This window comes from Rhinolophus hipposideros (assembly GCF_964194185.1).
Source record: "Rhinolophus hipposideros genome assembly, chromosome: 3".
Classification (NCBI taxonomy): Eukaryota; Metazoa; Chordata; class Mammalia; order Chiroptera; family Rhinolophidae; genus Rhinolophus; species Rhinolophus hipposideros.
This window is the reverse complement of record NC_138049.1, coordinates 101,483,548-101,502,747: the sequence shown is the minus strand read 5'-3', so window position 1 is coordinate 101,502,747 and position 19,200 is coordinate 101,483,548. Positions and strand designations below refer to the sequence as shown.

The 19,200-nt window shown below is 51.1% G+C and overlaps 1 protein-coding gene across 2 annotated transcripts; it reads right to left on the bottom strand.

Annotated features, from left to right (window-relative positions):
- Positions 1-1,102: 1,102 nt before the first annotated feature.
- Positions 1,103-17,333, bottom strand: CCDC167 (coiled-coil domain containing 167). 2 transcript variants are annotated; one of them, XM_081044988.1, is made up of 4 exons: positions 16,182-16,275; positions 3,115-3,209; positions 2,867-2,919; positions 1,103-1,452 (listed from the first exon to the last, which is right to left on the bottom strand). In XM_081044988.1, the coding sequence occupies exons 1-4, from the start codon at positions 16,272-16,274 to the stop codon at positions 1,349-1,351; spliced, it is 345 nt and encodes a 114-aa protein (XP_080901114.1). In that variant the 5' UTR covers position 16,275; the 3' UTR covers positions 1,103-1,348. The 2 variants fall into 2 exon arrangements, with proteins under 2 accessions (XP_080901114.1, XP_080901113.1); XM_081044987.1 differs by lacking the exon at positions 16,182-16,275 and adding an exon at positions 17,228-17,333 and having other exon boundaries at positions 1,215-1,452.
- Between the last annotated feature and the right edge of the window lie 1,867 nt (positions 17,334-19,200).

Genomic DNA, 19,200 nt, shown 5'->3' with positions numbered 1-19,200 from the left:
GAGAAGCCTGAGCTGGAGAATGAGGGAACCTACCGCCCAGCAGGGTAGGGAGGCACTCTCCCCCTTACATAAATCACAGCCCAGCCCGTGGTGGTACTGTCACAATCCGGGCTCAGTCTGAGACACTAAAATAACAGAGGTGTCAGACCAATTAGTTGCCACTAGACCCGGGGAGAGGGAGGGAGACATGGTTTCGCTGACCGCAGCCAGCCTCCCCTCCTTTCTGCACCTGCACTGGGCCTGTGCTTGGGGTTGTGGGACATACAGGTGCTGGTGGCACCTCCCTCTCTATTCCAGGCTAGTTCCTCCACCAGTCCCATCGCTCTGGTGCCCGCCAGCACTTGGCTTCACCATGGCGCCAGAGGGCCTGCCTTGATATTTCAGAGCCTGAGCTCCTAGGGCAACTCCTTTCCTTGTTTCACTTATTTAATTAGGGTGATCTGGGTTCCCAAGCCCTTCCTCCTCCTGGTTGCCCTGCTCTGCCTCGCTCTAGCTTCCCACCCGCCCTCCTGGGCGCTGTGCTGGCAGTAGGATTGGGCAGCAGGTGATGTCTGTATTTGCGGCTCCTGCTCTTCTGTCCCGTGGGCCCCACCTCTCCTGCTTCTCCTTGCAGACCCAGCCTGATTTACTGGCCACTGTCACCATAAGTCTGTCTGGTCATTACCATGGCTTGTGCTGCCCACTCCGCCAGGCCTCACCAGCCTTGCCTGCCTCTTGAAGATGGATTAACTCCCTGCTCCCGTGGGACTGCCATGCGACCACTTCAAGTCCCCAAGTTGCCCTTCGCTGCACAGGCTGCATTTTTCTACCACACAGGCAGGGGCACTGACGGGAGGGCAAGACTGTTTGGTGGCGGGGTGGGCACGTGGCACAATAGCAGCGTCTCCAGCGATGCCCAACCCTGGAAATGGCTCCCAGCTTAGTTCTGACTGAGTGCTTCCTGTGGCCTCACCCCCCACGTAAGCTGGGGCTCACCTTCACAGCACCCCCTTCTCCGTTTGAGATCTAAGCCACGAGCTTCCCCTTGAATGTCTCTTCTTCCTTGATTCCTGAGTGCCGCCCCCGCCACCCCCCAGCTGCAGTCAGACCACCCTGACATTTACTCAGCAGACAGAGCATGGGTTTCTTTATTGCGGGTCCCTTGGGCTAAGGGAGGAGCCAGCACCAAGTCCTGAGACCCGGGCCCCACAGCAGGATTGGGAGGCAGCAGGGCCTGGGCCCACAGGAAGCCCTGCTCGTGTCTGGGTTGGGGAGATGCCCCTGTACGTGGTCCTCCTGAGGCTTGAAGGGCTGCTCGGCTGTGAGCAGGTCGCTGAGGGGAAGCCTGCGCTGACCGGAAATCCTCAGGTCACATGGTCCAGCAGGCGTAGATGAGGGTCAGGAGGATGAAGATGGCCACCGAGAGCAGCATGTTCTTCCGGTTCTCTTGCCGAAGCAGCCTGAGCTCCTTCTCTAGGAGGAAACGGTGTTGGGCAGGTGGTTTGGGCCCATCTGCTACTCATGTGCCCCTGCCTCTCACAGACGGGTCCACACCGCTGCGCGCACGGGTTCCTTCCCAGCTACTTCCTCAGCCACAAAAACGACTGTCCTCGACCTGCCCACATCCTCACAGCCTTTTGGCTACGGATCCCAGCCCAGAAAAGCCCCAACACTCAATGCTGCTCCACCATTTCTCTTCAACTGCAGTTGAAGTTGAGGATGGAATGTGTGAGGGGGTCACCCACAAGGCCACACGTGAAAGCCGCGCTAGGTGGTGGCCTGGCATTACCAGGTGAGTCGTCCGGCTTGTCCTGGGGAGGCTCCGTGGCGCTCACCCACCTGGGGTCCTGTCTGGCCAACTAGAAACTCAGGGCAGCTGGGGCCACCTTGGGCCTGACCCGAGGAGGTACAGGGTGGGACCGCGCCACCAGGGCTTCCAGTCCCGCTCTCTGCTGGATGCCCAGCGAAGCAGGAACTGGCGCTGCCGAGAGGCCGTTTGTCACAAGGTGGATGGGCTCACCGCTAGAGGAAGCCAGTCCTGCAGTTCTACAGCCACACCTTCCATTCATCCCCTAGAGATGCGCACGTAGGGGTACGCTGAGGGCTCAAGTGAGGGATGAAGCTGCGACTGTGCCAACTGCTAGGCTTGAGGGGGAGCTGATGTCCGGTCCTGCGCGTGAGGGAGCAGGGACATACCTGCAAACCAGCCCTGGGCCAGGCAGGGGAATGTGTGTGCGCACATGCACTGTGCTTAGTGTTGTTTCAAAATGGTCCCTCTAGAAGGTTCCCTGCCCTGTGGACAGTTCTGGGGCTGGTTCCTGGCCAGGTTTGGCCCCTCAGGGAGAATAGAACAGATAAGTCTGAGGAGCCTCCACAGAGCATCTTTCTGGCAGGCCAGTGGGGGTGGGGTGCGGGTGGGGATGGGCCCAGAGCTGCCCTCTAGCTCTGCGCTCTGCCTGGCTCTACCCGCAGTGCCCAGAAGGTGGCAGCCTTGCTCCACCCCCAGTAGCCCTTCATGGGCCCAACTGAGAGGTTCCTCCTTCTTCACCCTGGCCCCCACAGCCCCCACTCCCACACAGGGTTTCCTGGGAGGAGGGGGCAGGGAGGGTAGACCTCCCAAGTCCGGGTGGATGTGAGAATCCGGACCTGGCTGCAGCTGTACCCCTTTATCCCTCAGAGAAACAACAGACGCACAGCCCTCTCCTTCCCTCTCCTTCCTTGGAACAAAGGCACGAGCCTGCTATTCCAGGCTGCTGGGCCTGCGGTGGGTCCCTGCAACCTCCTGGCAGCTGACTCCCCCTGAAGAAACTCCTTGATCCCTGTCACGTGGGCTCCCTGGGTGGGCTGGGGCTGGAGGGGGCGCTGGTAGCAGAGGGAACTTGCTTACCATAGTTGGAGGCTTTGTTCATCAGGCTGTTTTTCTCCTTCTCCAGAGTCCTCCTGTGAAGGGGGAAGGAGTTGTATGGCTCCAGCCCTTTTCCTTCTCTCCTGAGGGGCAGCTGCCACACCAGGGCAGGTTGGACAAGGGGGACAGGGCCCAGGTGTCTGATGGCGGGTGGAGGGGGGAATGGAAGCTCAGGCCAGGGCCCAGGATTGATGGGAGGGGCTGGGGGTGGTGGGGGGCAGGAGCATTACCTGGCCTCTGGGCTCAGCTCTGCCCCGTACAGCCTGGCGTTCACAGCCTCCAGGTCCCTCCGGCACTGTGATAACTTCTCCTCCAGCCCATCGATCTGAAACACACCACACACCAGCAGATGAAGATGGGTGGCAGATCTTGTCAACTTTCAAAATAGTTGGGATTCAAGGGTGGGGGAAGGAAGCCTCTAGGAGTCGGACAGCCCCCCCCATCCAACCCCCAATATCTCTGTTTTGCTGTCCTCTACCTCCCGCGTGGTGCAGCGTGAGCCACACTGGAAATGGCTGGGAGTGTTGCTCAGGGTCTCACAGCTGCCATGACCCTCTGGGCCAAAGCACCGACTGGGGGCAGCCCCTCAGTCACTGTCTCCCCAGCACATGCCCCAGTGGGGCCCCAGACAGGAGCAGCCAGCAGGCGCCTGCCACACAGGCGTGTCCTAGAATGAATGAAATGGGATGGTTCAAAAAGGCCCTGCCTTTCAAAGCACCTCACACATGAGGGATGGGCGATGAGACACTAGGGCTCAAGAAGCAGAGGTATTTTTCCCACTGACACACTTCATCTTAAAATAGTCTCAGTCATAAGAATATACATTTTTCCATGAGAATCAATAAAAAGTACTGAGTGTAAAAAATGCAGCTCAAAGCCACTTCTATTTCTGATGGTTCTTGTGCAAAAACACTGCCCATCATCAAGGTAGTTTTAACTTATGCGGCAAAATAGCAAAGCTTCTGAGAGGTTGGTTGCCAAAGGTTTCAGTTTTCCCATTTGATTATAGTTTCAGAGATGTGTTCTTAGGGAAATAATTTGAGTTGTGGGAAAATGTTTTATAAAATCCTGGACTGGATCGTCCAGGCCTGGGTCCTGGTATGATGCATGTGGCTTTGAAGGTTCATCTGTGCCCCTCTGACTCTAACTGGCCACCTCTCTGGGGCCAGCCTGCTCTTGCACCAGTGCCCTGCTGGCAGGAGCCTAGATTGCGGTGGGTGGGAAGGTGCACAGGGCCCTGCGTCTCTCACAGCAGACTGAATAGTACCTGGGGTCCCCGTAATGCTCCATTTTCCATCTGACTTAACTCATTATCACCACCCTTCTGGGAGGAACAGCCATATGACCTCTATTTCACAAATGGGAGAGCGGGGGCCCCCCAAACGGAATGACTTCTCTGAGGAGTCAGAGTGGAACACCCCTCTCCGTATTGGTCTCAGCCGGTTCTCTGCTCCAACCCCTCTGGAGTGGCCCCTGCAGAGACGGTAGTCAGCGATCGATCGCAAGTATGAGTCCCAGAGTCCCAGTGTCAGAGCTGCACCCGCGGTCTCTGGGCCCTCTGCCCAGCCATCGCCCATCCCAGCCACTTCCCCTCATCGCAGTGCCCGGCACAGAAGGTACGCCATCTACCCTCTTCCCTGCAGTCCAACCTGCTGCCAACTCCAGCTCCACAAGCAGGGCCCTGTGGGAGGGAGCAACTGCAGAGCCTTGACTTAAATCACTTAGTTAATTGTGCCATTTCTCTGCTAATGGGCACCAAAGGGAGGGCTGTCCTGGGAAACAGTCCCCGCCAGGAGATGGGGCCTGTGCTTGGGGAGGCCAGAGGCCGCCCTAGAACAGGCACTGTAGGGAAATGAGCTGGGGAGCCAGGCTCAGGGGACAGCAACAGCCAGATGCGATGGGGAGGAGCCAAGGAGCCGGAGCAGAGAGCAGCAGGTACTTCCGGCCACCATGGGGCCCACCCTTCACAGCAGCACCCCCAACACACACAGCCCAGCCCCTCAGGTCCCCGAGATTTGCGGTTTTCATTCCATGGTGTAGAAACCATAATCAGGACACCAAATTCCATGTGGATCCCAAACAAGGTTTAATTCTTTTTTTTTTATTAGTTTCAGGTGCACAAGACAAAGTATACTTAGATGTTTATCATTTATATCCCTCACACTGTGGACCCCCTCCCCCCACCCACTATCTCTCTGACATCGCACGGAGCCATCACATTTCCACTGTCTCCACTCCCAATGCTGTACTCCGCCTCTTGTAAGTATATACATACATATATATACATATATACATATATACATATATATAAAATTATAACAAGGTTTAATTCTTGAAGCTCTACCTCCTCCATGAGGCCTTGGCTGGAGGGGTGCTGCCTCCTCCCCTGGCAAATTCATGAGACTGAGTGCACAATTGTCCCAACTGTGTGCCCAGACCTCATCTTCCCAAACTGCGAGCCCCTGGGGCAGATGGTGTAAACCTGCAGCCCAGGGGCAAGTCTGGCCCAAACTGGCCCATTCCACATGCATAGGTGACTGCCTGGCCCCTAAGGGTGCCTGACTTTGTAGCGCCTGTTCCAGAAGGCATGGTAGCCAACTGTCTCCTCTGTGGCCACAAGGTCTGGCCTGCTGCCACCTTTGTGTTTGTGGAGTAGGGCTGGGCATGGTTGGGGCTGCGGGGCTGGGATGTATTTAGGCCTCACGTAGCAATGATCTCTGAAACCCTCCCCTCGTACCCATAGAAGCTGGAAGAAGTTAGAAGAAGCAATTATACTTGCACATAGATATGTGCTTTGTAGATTACCTAATCCAAGTATTAGTCTGAGGTTACATTTCTCCCTGCCACCCTTGGGCCAGATCCTGGTTTGCATGTCATTCTGGGAAAGAGAAAGGTTGGGGACTTGCAGCCTAAAACACCCCTAGAAGGTTACCAGGTGCCCACACAAGCAGTAACTGGCCTGGAGCGAGGCCAGGACTCATGCTAAGCTACATGTTTAAATTGAGGTTGGCAAACTACAAGTGGCCAAGCCAATCTGCCGTTGTGCTCTGGGCTGGGCCTGCGGAGCTGGCAGTTAGAGGCCTATCTCTGAACAAGCCCAATTTATCTGCAGTTCCAGAGAATATCCCCACTTTCATTTACCACTTTTTAATGAGGCATAAACAGACGAACACAAATCAAGGTTTTAAGGACTCAAGTTCTAACCTCCCTCTATGAATATTTATGTCCTGCTGACAGCTCTCTCCGATTCCCTTCTAAATAGCAAGTTCCCCTTTATAACCCAGCTGCTTGATGTGGGCTGAGTGAGGGGAGGCTGAGGCTGTCAGGGGCTCTTCAGAAGGCCACACACCCATCCTCAGAGGGTGACTCCGCTGGTAGGCAAACACCGGGCAGCATTTGCTGAAGCAGAAGCTGGCTCTTCAGCAGCTACAATGGGTACAAAGATTCTGGGTGACTTCCCGATTAGAGAAGCCAGGAAGGGAGGGTCAGGATGCATCTTTTAGTTGTGACGGGTCAGGAGTGGTGGCTACAGAGCAGAGCTGGCAAGGTGGACCCAGAAATGGGGGAGAAGACCCAGAAAGTGGGCCTTACAGGAAGCCCCGAGTTATACGGTCAGTCAGCTCTCAATGGCACGCACATGGATTATGCACTTTGCCATTCCCCAGTGCAAATCTAGAGTCCTCAGTTAGCTTTCTCTCACACCACGCTGAAGGCAACAGAGGACAAGATAGCCAGGACCGGGAGAGAAGACACGCGGGTTAGGAACAGAATAAGACAAATGTCAAGAAGATTCTAGAAGCATCTTCTTGGACAAGCTGTTGGAAGCCCAAGTGCCTAGAAGCCTGAAATTGTGGCTCCTGAAAAGTGTGGTAGTAAGGAGTGAGGGCTGTAATCAGGTGCCTCAGTTTACTCATGTAAAACAAAGACAATGTTTCATATTTCAAAGAGTTGTTGTGAGGATATGAGGTGACACATGTAAGATCCCTAACACACATGGCAGGAATCCAGTGTTTGTGTCATTATCATCAGAGAATGTTTTCCACTGGCTCTTTGGGGAATAAAAAGTTAATTTGTGGCAAGAGTAAGAGATGGAGCTAGAAGTGGGGTGTGTGACACAGAGAAATCTCCACTGGTCACTGGCTGGTAGTAGTAGGAAAGGGAGCCCCTCTGGCTTAGAGACGGCCATCTTATGAGTCAGAGGAGGGGTTCAGCACGGGTGGGGGTGTGCAGAGCAATGCCTCTACAGGCCAGCCCATCTAGCTGGCTCGGCACGGCATGCTGGGAACCTCAGGACTGGCCTGGGGATGAAGCTGGCTGGGGTGGGGCTCTGGAGCCAGCGCCAAGTTGGAGAGGCTGGGGCTGGTGGAACCCAGGGATGACAGGCCTAGAGCAGGGCCTAAGGGACAGAACAGACTCAGGTGTGGTCTGCGCACCAGTGGGCATCTAGGGAGACACTGAATGTGGACACTGGTGGAGCCCAGGTTCACCCGCACCATGGCTTTATGAAGACTGGCATCTCATACGCTGGGAGCTGGAATGCCAAGTTCCAGGACTAAGGCAGAAAGAGGCCCCACGACAGAGATCTGACCAACTCCAGTGGGGAGAGGTTACACCCAGGACTCCTGCCCGACACGCTGGATAGCAGGCCAACTGGCAGGAAGAGCGTGCGGGCCCAAGACTGATTCCAGTGCTGGGATTTTCCTGCAGCTGTGTGGGTAGCTGGCTGTGACTCTCACAGGCAATGTGGGGACTGAGACAGGGCTCTCACTCAGTGTGGGGGGCAGAGAGCTGATCCCCCGATGGACAATAACATTAAGAAGTAAGTGAGCATGCATTATGTTTCTATTCAGAAGACCAAGTGTTCGTTTTCATACAGGGAAAGTGAACAACATCTAAGTATCGAGATGACAGTCAGCAGGTGCAACGCAGGAGCCGAGGAAGTAAAAAGGCCGTGGGGTCAGCTCCCTTCAAGTTAGCAAACTGTGCCTTCTGGCACCTCACACAGTGCCGGGGGCCTGGTAGGTGCTGTGTAAACCTGTGTGCAAGCCGGTCAGGGGACTGAGACATATACCGTGTTTCCCTGAAAATAAGACCCAGCCAGTCAGCTCTAATGCGTCTTTTGGAGCAAAAATTAATGTAAGACCTGGTATTATATTATATTCATTATATTATATTATATAAGACCCAGTCTTATATTACAGTAAAGTAAGACCCGGTCTTATTATAATTTAATGTAATATTATATAAGACTCGGTCTTACATTACTTTTTGCTCCAAAAGATGCATTAGAGCTGATTGTCCAGCGAGGTCTTATTTTTGGAGACACACTGGAGGTGGTGAGTGTGCAGGTGTCCTGGGGGTGAAGTCTGTAATTTGACCCTGAGACCAGCAGTAGCTGAAACCTGCCCAGGGGTCCGCTGGTCTGAGCAGATGCCATGAGGGAAGAAGGGAGGAGGAGAGAGGAGGGGGAAGTGGGAGGGAGGTGAAGGTCCAGGGAGTCTGCACTGTAACAGGAAAGGCCACACGTATTCCCCCACCGCCAGGGGAGAACCGCTGCCTTCCTGATCCAAGCACAGACTGGGGACTCAGAGCCTGTGGGTGGCTGAGAGTGGGCAGAGGAGCAGGCTGGGTCGAGAAGGAGGTAGAATTCTCCACAGAGGTAGGATGCTTCCTGCAGAATGCCAAGATCTGAAGTCAGCCCAACAGTCAAGGTCAGCGTGGGCCCTGACTCCAGCCAAGTGGGGCCGTCGCTTCATCTGCAGTCACTGGGGGCAGGCGCTCCCCTCAGATGCAGCTGAGTGCTGTGTGCTCCACGCTGCCCCGAGCCGGCTAAGCGAAACCCCTCTGCCATCTGACTTGGGGAGTAACGCCTTATTCTCAGCTTTAGGGAAATCTCCCTGGGGTCCCATATGCCATAAAACCACTGTGTAAAGAGAAACTGTAAAATTTGTCTGAAACCCCCAAGAGGCATCTTTTCAGGAGTGTGGAGCCTCCTGGAATCAAAGCCCCGAATGAGACCTCTTTGGGGGCAAGGAACGTGAGAGCCAGCTCACGCAAACTGCCCAGAACACCGGTCAGGTCAGGCCCCCGGGACCAGCTCCAGGCCTGGTGGCTGCCACGGCTTCACGGGCAGCTTTTATTCTGCCGACGAGAAGCCACAGGCTGACGCTCCCCTATGAAGGTGGCTGAATGGTGCTCCCACGAGCATCTTGACAGCCTGGGAGGCGGCTCTCTGCCCACTGCTGAAGGAGCTGCTGCCTAGAGCCAGACTTTCTTCTGGGAAAGGGCAGAAGGCACCCTCAGGGCTTGGCAGTGGGCCACGCAGGCCACTGTGCATTCTAGTTTAGGACATTTCCAGTCTTGTCGACCTTGCTCTTAGGAGCTTCTGGCTGGCGAGTGACAGAAGTGGCAGGGAACGAGTTAACCTCGGGAGTCAGGTGCAGGATATGCCCACGGGGGAATCCTGCACCTGCCTGGCCAGGCCCTTGTTGGGCACCGAGACCTAATGAAGAACACAGGGTACCTGAGCCCAACGCAAATCATGAGTGTCGCGTGTCTGGATGGCACAGCATGAGTCAAAGCAGCCTCATGGAAGCCGAAGGTGCATGTAAGAATAACCAGTCGCGACGGCAGCCACGTCTGCAGCGTGGCGCTCACCGCGTGTCAGGCACGGCTGGGCGTCACCCGTTTGCCCTCTCGGATGCTCTCAGTAACCTTGTAAGTGAGAAGCAGTGTTAGTACCTGCAGATGAGGAACTCGGGCCCTGGAGGTGACGTTCTTTGTCCGGGCTCACACAGCCAGTCCAGGGGGCTGTGCAGCCCGAGTCCATGGTGTCAGCTCCAGCCCACAGGGACAGAGGGAGCCACCAGCCCTGAGCCTCTCAGCTCCTGGGCGCAACCGCCACTCACCCGCTGGGGTAGGCAGCCTGTGGGCGGCTCTGTGTACGCTACCCAAGGTCTGCGACCACTCTACGAGGAAGGGACTGCCCTGTTTTAGAGGAACAAACTCCGGGCGTGGAGATTTGAAGCAACCTGCCCACAGTTGTGCCACTGGGTAATGGCAGAAGTGGGGTCTGAATCTGGGTTTTTCTACTTCAGGGCATATGCCCTTTCTACCACTTCAGGCTCTTTAAAAATCCCTCATGAAAACATTCATGACAAAGAAGGGTTCTGTGGGACAGTCATTCCCCATCCCGGGCGAAGTCCATCTGAGCTCCAACAGATCCTGTACTCTGAATAATCTTGTACACGGGCTCCTCTTGGTCTCTGTCCACATGACGGATACTCTCTGAGGGAAGAACCGGATTGAAATCTGTTTGCGTGGAGACTGACAGGAGCCGAGCATCTGTCCTCACATTGAAGGCAATTACCCTCCAACTCCCAGCTTCACAAACATCCCAGACCTCCTCCCCCGAATCGCTTCAACTTGCCAATGCACCTTCCAAAATTCACACAAAACAGACCCAGTTTTGAGAAGGAAAAAGGTGGGCTAGTGGGCCTGATAAGCCCTTCTTTCCCCAATGGGTATCAAAGCCTTTCTTTTCACTGGCTAATTCACAGCCCGAGAGTGGTGTCAGCTGTTTCATCTCCAGCCCCAGCAGCCTGGGAACTGGATTTCTGGAAATCCACTCATGTGCACATGTCGGGGAGGCCTCGGGATGTTTGTTATAATGGGTAACGAAGCCAGAACGCCTGCCCAGATGGTCTCTGGCACGAGCGCTGGGCTTTCCATCTGGGGCCTTCAGGCCACACAGCCAAGTCACATGGGGGTCATGGGCCTCAATTTTTCAAGTGACCAACGTCAAACTCCAAAGGGCTGATTACCCTGACACTGCTTACGGGGTGTTTTTCTATGGAGGAGGCTCCTAGGGCTCTGAGAGGACAGAAAACCCTTCGCCTGGGGCTCCCCAAATCACCAGGCCCTGTGACAAGTTCCTCTCTCTCCCAGGCTGAGCAGATGAAGACAGTAATTCTTCCCAGATTTCATCCAATGAATAATTTTCAGGAAAAGCAGAGGGCCAAGGAACTTGTCATTTTTCGGGAGAGTCACCCCCTGCCCAGGGTCAGGAACCAGAGGGCCCCCTGCCAGCGGAAGCCCCCGCCAGCTCGGAGACAACCAGAGGATCTCTGCAAGGACGGCCACGTCAGTTCTGGCCCGAAGCCTTCGTCTGTCCCTGGCCACAACGCTGTTTGAGGTTTGTTTTCTCTTCTTTCCCTCAATATATATTTTTTGATAAATTAGCAAAAGCTTCTTCATTGCTGAAAGGCTCAAAGCATTTTTCAAGAACTGGCAGCCACCCCGTGCCTTATGAATCCATTAATTAAGATGCTGGCAAACAGCCACTCCACACATGCTGACATCCAGCCGTGTTAGGTAATGAGGTTTTAGTCTCCTGACCCCCAGCAAGTGGAGCAGAGCCAGACCCAGGCTGCCGAGAGAAACCACCTGCCCACTGGCGACCTGTCGCTTGCGCCTGGCAGCAGGTGAGGCTCATTTAATGGTCAGCGGCCCTTGAACAGTGTCCACATGCTGGGAGCCCTCCCAGCCCCTGGCCGGGCGGCTCCCCATCGAGGCACCATCCAACCACCTGCTCCACCGTGGCCTAACCTCTGACCTGCAAACCACTCGACCAGGCCCACATGTCAGAGATGGGGGTTCAAGTGCCTCCTCCAGCCACGCAAGCCATTTCAGGAAATATTTATTGACAGTCCACTAAAGCTGCTTCTATCCCTTGTCTCAGGAAATTGGTAGGCTCCCCTCAGCTTCGTGCACAGTTTGATCCAGAACGGACACCATCTTCATCCACACTTACTGCTTCTGCCCCTCACTCTCCTCAGGGAGCTTACAGCAGGGGCTGACAGTAAACAAATAATTACCAGTGTCAAGGTTCCTTCCCTCTTGATGCTCATCGTCTAGGTCATTTTCTCCTCTCAACCTACCACCTCTCTGCAATCATCACTGATCCCGGCCTCTTTTTCTGGTAAGGATTCCAGTGAATTTTAAATGGAATTTTAGGATTCCATTAATCTGTATTCCCTATAGCATATACTATTAGTTGGCTAACACAATGATTCCCAACCCCTCCTCCTTTGCCTGCCTCCACTAGAGAAGTTAGAAAAGCTCAGCAGATGCTTTCCCAGCCTCTTTACAGCGAGGGGAAGTCATGACCCAGTTCTGGCCAATGAGATGTTCCAAAAGTCAGCTGGGAGACTCCTGGGAGGGCTTATGCTTTGCTTAGAAAAGAGACAAAGAGTGTTGGAGTTTCTTTCTCCTTCTTCCTCACTTAGAGTTGGATGTGATGGCTGGAATTATGGCAGCTATCTTGTCACTAAGAGGAAGCGCCTAAAAGAATGCAGAAATACCAGCTCTGACATAGCTGAATTTTTGAACCCATGCCAGTAGCCACCAAGCTCCAAATTTCTCGTTACGCGGGGAAAAGTATACTCCTATTTACTTAGGTCACTGAGGTCAGTCTACTGTAACCTGTAGCCAAAAGCTTTCCAAACTGATAGATTTTTCTACTAGGAAACAGATCCAACCAAGTACCCCCTTTAAGATATTAGCTAAGACACTGCACATCTGTTAACATAAGACAATTGGCTGTTGAAACATCTAAAGACATCAAGTTGAACAGTCCAGCTTCGAAAGAAAAGCACAATGACCAAGTAACAGCTCATTACTATCAGAGATTAAAAAAACATAGCTCGGTTTTCCATCAGCCCAAATCCTATCACTTTAGACTGAAATGCAAGCCTTCCCTCAGCCAGAATCCTCCTATCAGTTTAGACTGAAATACAACCTCCCCCTCCTCCTCCACATTAAAATCAGTACCAGAGCTGGTGATTTCTCATCTGAGTTATAATTCTCTCTTGCTTTTCAGAATTTACTCTCAGAAGCTAAAACTCAGAGCCAGTTTTTTCTAACTCTGAGATCTCACAAGGTAGCAAATGACTCGGATAAAAAGGCCTTAGGAGGAGCCACGAGTGGGGGAAGCTGGGAGTTGCCTTGGTGGTCCAGGGAGGTGACTGCCCGGTACAGCTGGCCGGAGCCAGCCCTCGGGATAAGGCTAAATGCAGCCTGCTCAGTAATTGCTTCATTACAACAAGTGGAGACTGTTTGCAGGTGCTGAGATCACTCACTTGTGGGGGTTTTATTGTACTCGTCAGATTAACAAACATTTTTGATTAAATCACCACTTCATTGGCTCTAAGCACACTTTTAATGAGGACAGTATCTACTGCTACTGAGCATCCGTGAACATTCAATACTCAGATGCCAAGCTTTTTTAAGGTGCAGTTACAGATCTCAAATCTCAGAATAACCAAGCAAAAAGTAACCTGAGAGATCAAGATGGCAAATGTAAACATCTATATTGGTACTGAGAGGTTTAAAAACAAATGGCAAATGTGACCAGGCATTAGGAGCAGGGCCCACCAAATTCAAAAGACTTTTAAATCCCGTGTCAGCCAAACAAGACATCTGTGGTCTGTATTTGGACCATAGTCAGTGAGTCTGTAACCCCTGGTGATATTCAAGTCCTTCATGTTACAGATGGGGAAACTAAAGTCCAAACGAGGGGGTTGACTTAGCCACGACAGAAAGATGCAAAAGAATTACAACGGCTGCTAATAAGAACAAGCACTGTTTGTTGATTATTCACCATGCCAGGCACAGGCTAGACACTATATATATATATATATATATATGGTCTCATTTAATCCTCAAAACCGCATTGTGAGGTAAATTGCAATCCACTAAAACACACTAGCTCCTTCTTCCATAGCAATGGAGCTGTAGTTGGGCATGTGGTCTCCTAGCTAACTGAATGCATTTCCCAGCCACCCGCTGCAGTGAGGAGAGGCTTCCCATCTTGGCCAATGGAAAGTGGGCACTTCGAGCCCAGGACTCTTAAGACAGTGGGTGTGCTCCCCCTCTTCTCTCTTTTCCCTTGCCAGTGGACACATCAATGGGGTCTAGCCTAGTTTCATTCATGAGGTGACAACAAGGTCCCCTAGGAAGGCAGAGCCACCGATGGAAGGAATATGGCAGAACCACTACTGTCCTGGGTACTCTAGACCAGGGATTGGCAAACTATGGCCTGTGGGCCACATTCGGTCCATCCCGTTTTGTAAATAAAGTTTTATTGGAACACAGACACACTCGTTAATTTACCCACTGTCAATGGCTGCTTTTGTGCTAAGACAGCCTATCTAAGTATAGTTAAGTCTCGTTATTTGTGGTACTTATGTTCTACAAAGTTGCCACCAACCATGAATTAGCAAATATTGAATCAGGTTAAGTTCCTGTGAGCTCTATACAACATTATTATCAAGTGATCAACATAACACCTTGTTTTGTATGTTTGTATTTAAAGAGAACTAATTTAATATATATTCTTGATTCATTAACATTGAACTTGCAGCCAACAGCACTGTAACGCAGGCCTGAGCAAGTTTAACATACATATCTTCTCTGTAAGGCATATACAGCCTTCTTGCTCTTTGGAAATCCAGACAGCACTTTGGAAAACTCTATAGCAGTACTCTTGAGGACCATTTTAAACAGCAAAATCACCAACAAAAAGCACAAAATTGCAAAAAAATGTGGCATTGAATAGATCACAAAAATGACACTTGTTTACCATATAAGAACTGAAATAAGAAGGCAGAGCACTGCCTTGTTCAACCTTAGCTGGATGCGTGAGCCTCAGGTGACTAAAATTTTTCACCACTTTGAGTTTGTAATGAATTAGCACACAAGTACTATTTGTGAGTACTGATTTTGGGGTTACAAATACATTTTAGCAAGTAGGTAAATTCACAAATATAGACTCCATGAATAATGAGGATCAACTGTAGTTGCAACAGAAACCATACAGTAGTCCACAAAGCCTGAAATATTTACTGTCTGACCCTTTTACTGACAATATCTGCCAATCCCTGCTCTAGCTATTAGAATAAAAAAAAAATTTCTTGTTCTTGAAGCCACTGACTTTTGGGGTTTCTGTTATAGCAGCTTATCATGTCCTAATACAGACTATAACATCTACGAATATTCTCTTCCCACTACATAAATGCCATCTCATTTTACCATCTATATTCTCTTTTAAGAGATTCATATTTCCATCAACGTTTTTTTCCTACAATGTAGGCCAATATTTCTCAAAACCTTCTGCATCAGCGTGAGTGTATGTAGCTTGTTAGAAAGTGCAAATTCTTTGTTAAAAATGCACACCCAAATCCTACTGAATTCCTCGGAGTGGGTGAGAATTCAACTCTCCATTTGTAACAAGCTCTACAAGTGATCCTTAATGTGTTCTTAAGTTTGAGAACCACTGGACTGGTAGTAAGCTCAAAAAGACTATTACCCCATCTCTCTCTTGCAACCCCTGGGAGGGTGTCTGAGGGAACTAACTGTAACAGGGTAAACAAGATGCACTAGAAGTCAAATCACTTGTGCTTGATTTTCAGCTCCTCCACTGCTTCAACCTGGGCTCTCTACTTGAAACCTCAGTTTCCTCGTCTGTAAAAACCTCACAGGCTTATACCGTGTTTCCCCGAAAAATAAGACCTAACTGGTAAAAATAAGCCCGAGCATGATTTTTCAGGATGACATCCCCTGAACATAAGCCCTAACACGTCTTTTGGAGCAAACCTTAATATGAGGTTTATTTTGGGGGAAACATGGAAGTGAGGATTAACTGAAAATGCAAATGAAGTAGCAGTTGCTCAATATGCATCAACTTTCTTTCCCTTCTATATGCAGCAAATTATTTTTAAGCTCTTTGGGAACACCATTTCAGAATTCTCCACAAATTCCCACAGGTTCCCAAAGTAATTTTCAAGCGACAAGCTTCAGTACCCCAAAGGAAACTTTTCCCATCTCAGAGGATATTTAAGCCACTAGTGATATACTAAACCGTATGGGCTCCATCACCTTTGGGGTACCCACCCTTTTTGGGTCCTTTTCATTTAACGGCTCCCTTCAGGGCATCCTATTTCCGCGTCCCGCCCTCTTTGGGGCTCCGGTTCACCTTCATGTCTCTTCTCCTCTGGAGGTCCCCTCACCTCCGGTTCCCACCTCTGGCGCCCCCTCGGGATCTCCAACCTTCGGTTCCTCCATCGTGCCCCACAACTCCAGGTACCCCATCCGGCCCTCTCCCAACCCTCGCGTCTCCCAAACCCGCATCGCCCTTAATGCCTCACTTTGGCCCCTACTCCAACCTGCAGCCGGCCCGACACACTGCCACGCGGCCGGGAGAAGGCAACAATTAGCCCACCCCCACTGCTCCCCTCACCTCTAGAGCGACACCCAGATTCTCCCGCTTCTTTTTAGTCATGTTAATTGCCGGGATCCCCCAGTCATTATTGGACGCGCCCATTGGTGGCATCACGCATGCGCAAATACTCGTGCTTCTCCCTCATTGGCCTTCACGGCAGCAGGAGGTGGGGCTCCTGGAGGCGGCCATCTTGTTGAGGGGCGTGGCCAACTTGGCGTAGCCATGTTTATGAGGGGCATCTTCTAGTGTGAGGCCTCAGCCTGGGGTGGGGAGAGGATAGATAACTAGGTGACCCCGGGAAGAACAATGGCTACGCCCAGGGGTAGAGCTGCCCCTTTCCTTTCTAATTCAAAGGCACTTCACAACACTGAGAGAGACATTTTTTTTACCCCATCTTCTTTGCCCTTCATCCTTTTAGTGACTACCCTACCCCCTTTGAGGCCTATCTGCAAGCCCCATTCAAATTCTGTCCAACCTTCAGGGCCCATTCTGAAATCCCTGCTGCTCCGGGAAGCCCCACCTTGAGTCCCTTAGCCTTTTGGGACCTGACAATGACCTGTTGTTATTCCTCTTTGTCTTGTGTTCTTACTCATCTTTCCTGTTTTAGTGTAAGAACAACTACAAATATCACAGAAAACAAATGAAAAGCAGCATCCTTTACCTTCCCACGTTTAACACTGTTTCTGTGTTTGTTTCTCTGTATTCCCTTTCAGGCTTGCTCTCAGACATTTTCTTTTTTTTCCCTTCTGCCACCTCCCCCCTCCCCCCCGCCCCCACTCCCACTCCGTTCACGCTGTTGTTTCTCAGTCTAGTTGTGTAGGACACACTTCCCTGGCCTATGCTGGCAGTAAGAGGCTTGCTCTGTCCCCGGCTGAGGCAGTCGGTCCTCCACTCACAGCAGCTCATGGTGGCCCACGCTGGCTGCCAGCCACTCACGCTGGCCACCAGCAGCTCCTGGCAGCGCACGGTTCCCCGCAGCAACACAGCAGCCGCTGAGGCTCACGCCGACCCCACGGCTGCTCACCGCAGCCCAGCTCCAGGGAGAGTCGTTTTCACAATCTTACCTGTAGAGGGCGCAGCTCACGGGCCCCTGTGGGAATCCAACCGGCGAACTCAGGTGCTCCAACTACCTGAGCCACCCAGACTGCGCTCAGATGTTTCATACTGTTGTAATCCTAGACCCAGGCACTTCGGAATATTTTGACTGTGACCCCACGATAAAAAAAATGTTATTATGTAACATGGACAGTTACCCATATAACTGAAACTAAAGTTTCCTGAGAAGTTACGACCTGTGATAATTTCTATTCTAGCCTATTTCATTAAACAAGAGTTGGTTGCAGGAGACCTTTTAAGTTTATTTCATGACTCATTAATGGATGTTGAACTGCAATTTGAAAAATACTGTCATAGACATTTCCCCATATCTTTAAAATCATCATTTGTGATAGCGGTATATGTCACCAAGTAAATATATCCCATTCTTGTATTAGACATTATTTTATTGGACACTACCTCCAAATAATGCTAAAGCAAACATCTGTGCATACACAGCTCTGTCCTGAATTCTTTCAGATAAATTCACGCAAGTGGAATTATTGGGTCAAAGAGTCTGAGACTAGAATCAAAGCTCCTTATTTTCTGACCAGTTATCTCTCTGTTGGAGCCTGTGTTTCTGAGTGTGAATAATAACCCCGACTCAGTGGGGAAAAAATGTTTTCAGATATGTATTCTCTTCTTGATAGAGTCATTGAATGATGGAGCTGGAGGGGACCTGAGATAGCATCTCGCCTGGCTGCCTTACTGAGGCCCACAGAGGAAAAGTGTAGTAAATTCTGTCTGAACAGTAAGCAGGCTGTTGAGCAATTGTGTGGTGCAGTTCTCAGCTTAACACCCAGCACAGGAAAAACTTATTCAAGAACATTGTCCATCAACTGTCAATCAACAGCATTTATTGTTGGAGCACACTCTTCACAGCATTGGTTCCAATCCCAGAAAAACCAGACTGTGCTTCCCAATTATCACAGGCATGGGCCCAGGGGAGGTGAGAAAAGGAGGAAAAACACTGTGTTCTTTTAGAAGTGGTTCCTTCTGCATTTGTTTGGCACCAAGAGAAAGCTATGGATATCTGGGTGTGCTTCATGTCAGTCCCTGTCTCTCTTCCCCATCCTCTGAAATAGTGGGCAAGCTGTCATCCTTCTCCCTGAAGAGCCTCCAATTTTCCAAACCAAACCTTGTTCCATGGTCTGATGATAGGACCGATACTTGAAATGGAGCTGGGATGAGAGCCTATGTGAGTTGTAGTGACAGGGGGGTCTTTTGGGGTGTGACTGACCTGGACTCCACTCCCAGCTCTGCCACTTAGCAGCAGTGTGATTGGGGGCAAGGTACTTAAGTATGCCGTTTCCATGTTCGTAAAACAAGCTGATCATGTCAGGCTTAGAGTCATTGTGAGAATTACAACTAAGTGGTCAGTGCTGTGGCTTGTGAGTAACCAGGAGAGACTCACTGGGACTGATGCTGCAAGTTTTTCATTATAGAGCTTCACTTACCACTAGTTGCCATTTGTGTTTTTGGTTATTGTTTTGATAATTGGTTTCTATTTCTATCTATTGTATAGTATCTGTAGTTAGGGGCAAATACTTGGGTTGTTCCTGCTATCAAGGGTGCGTAGTTCACTGCAAAAGACAGCCTCCAACATACACAAGTGTTTCTCTCTAGAGAGGAGACTCCCTCTCCACATTTATTCATCCTTCCTGCTGAGACTGTCAATCATGGGTTTCATGTGCCCAGACATTACAGAAAGTGCTGACCTGGTGGTGCTGGGGAAGCTGAAAGAGCCCCAGGTAACCCGCTGGGGTCCTTTTATCCCCCTGGCACATACAAGGACCAGCTTTGATTCCCACGGGGACTGTTAGCTGAGCCTACTGCAGCTTGTCCGGGCTTTGTGCTGGAAGTTCTGCCCACACACAGATGGATTACTGTGGGCCAGCTGTCTGTCTGTCTGTCTGTCTTTGTTCTCTAGTAAGCTATGGTT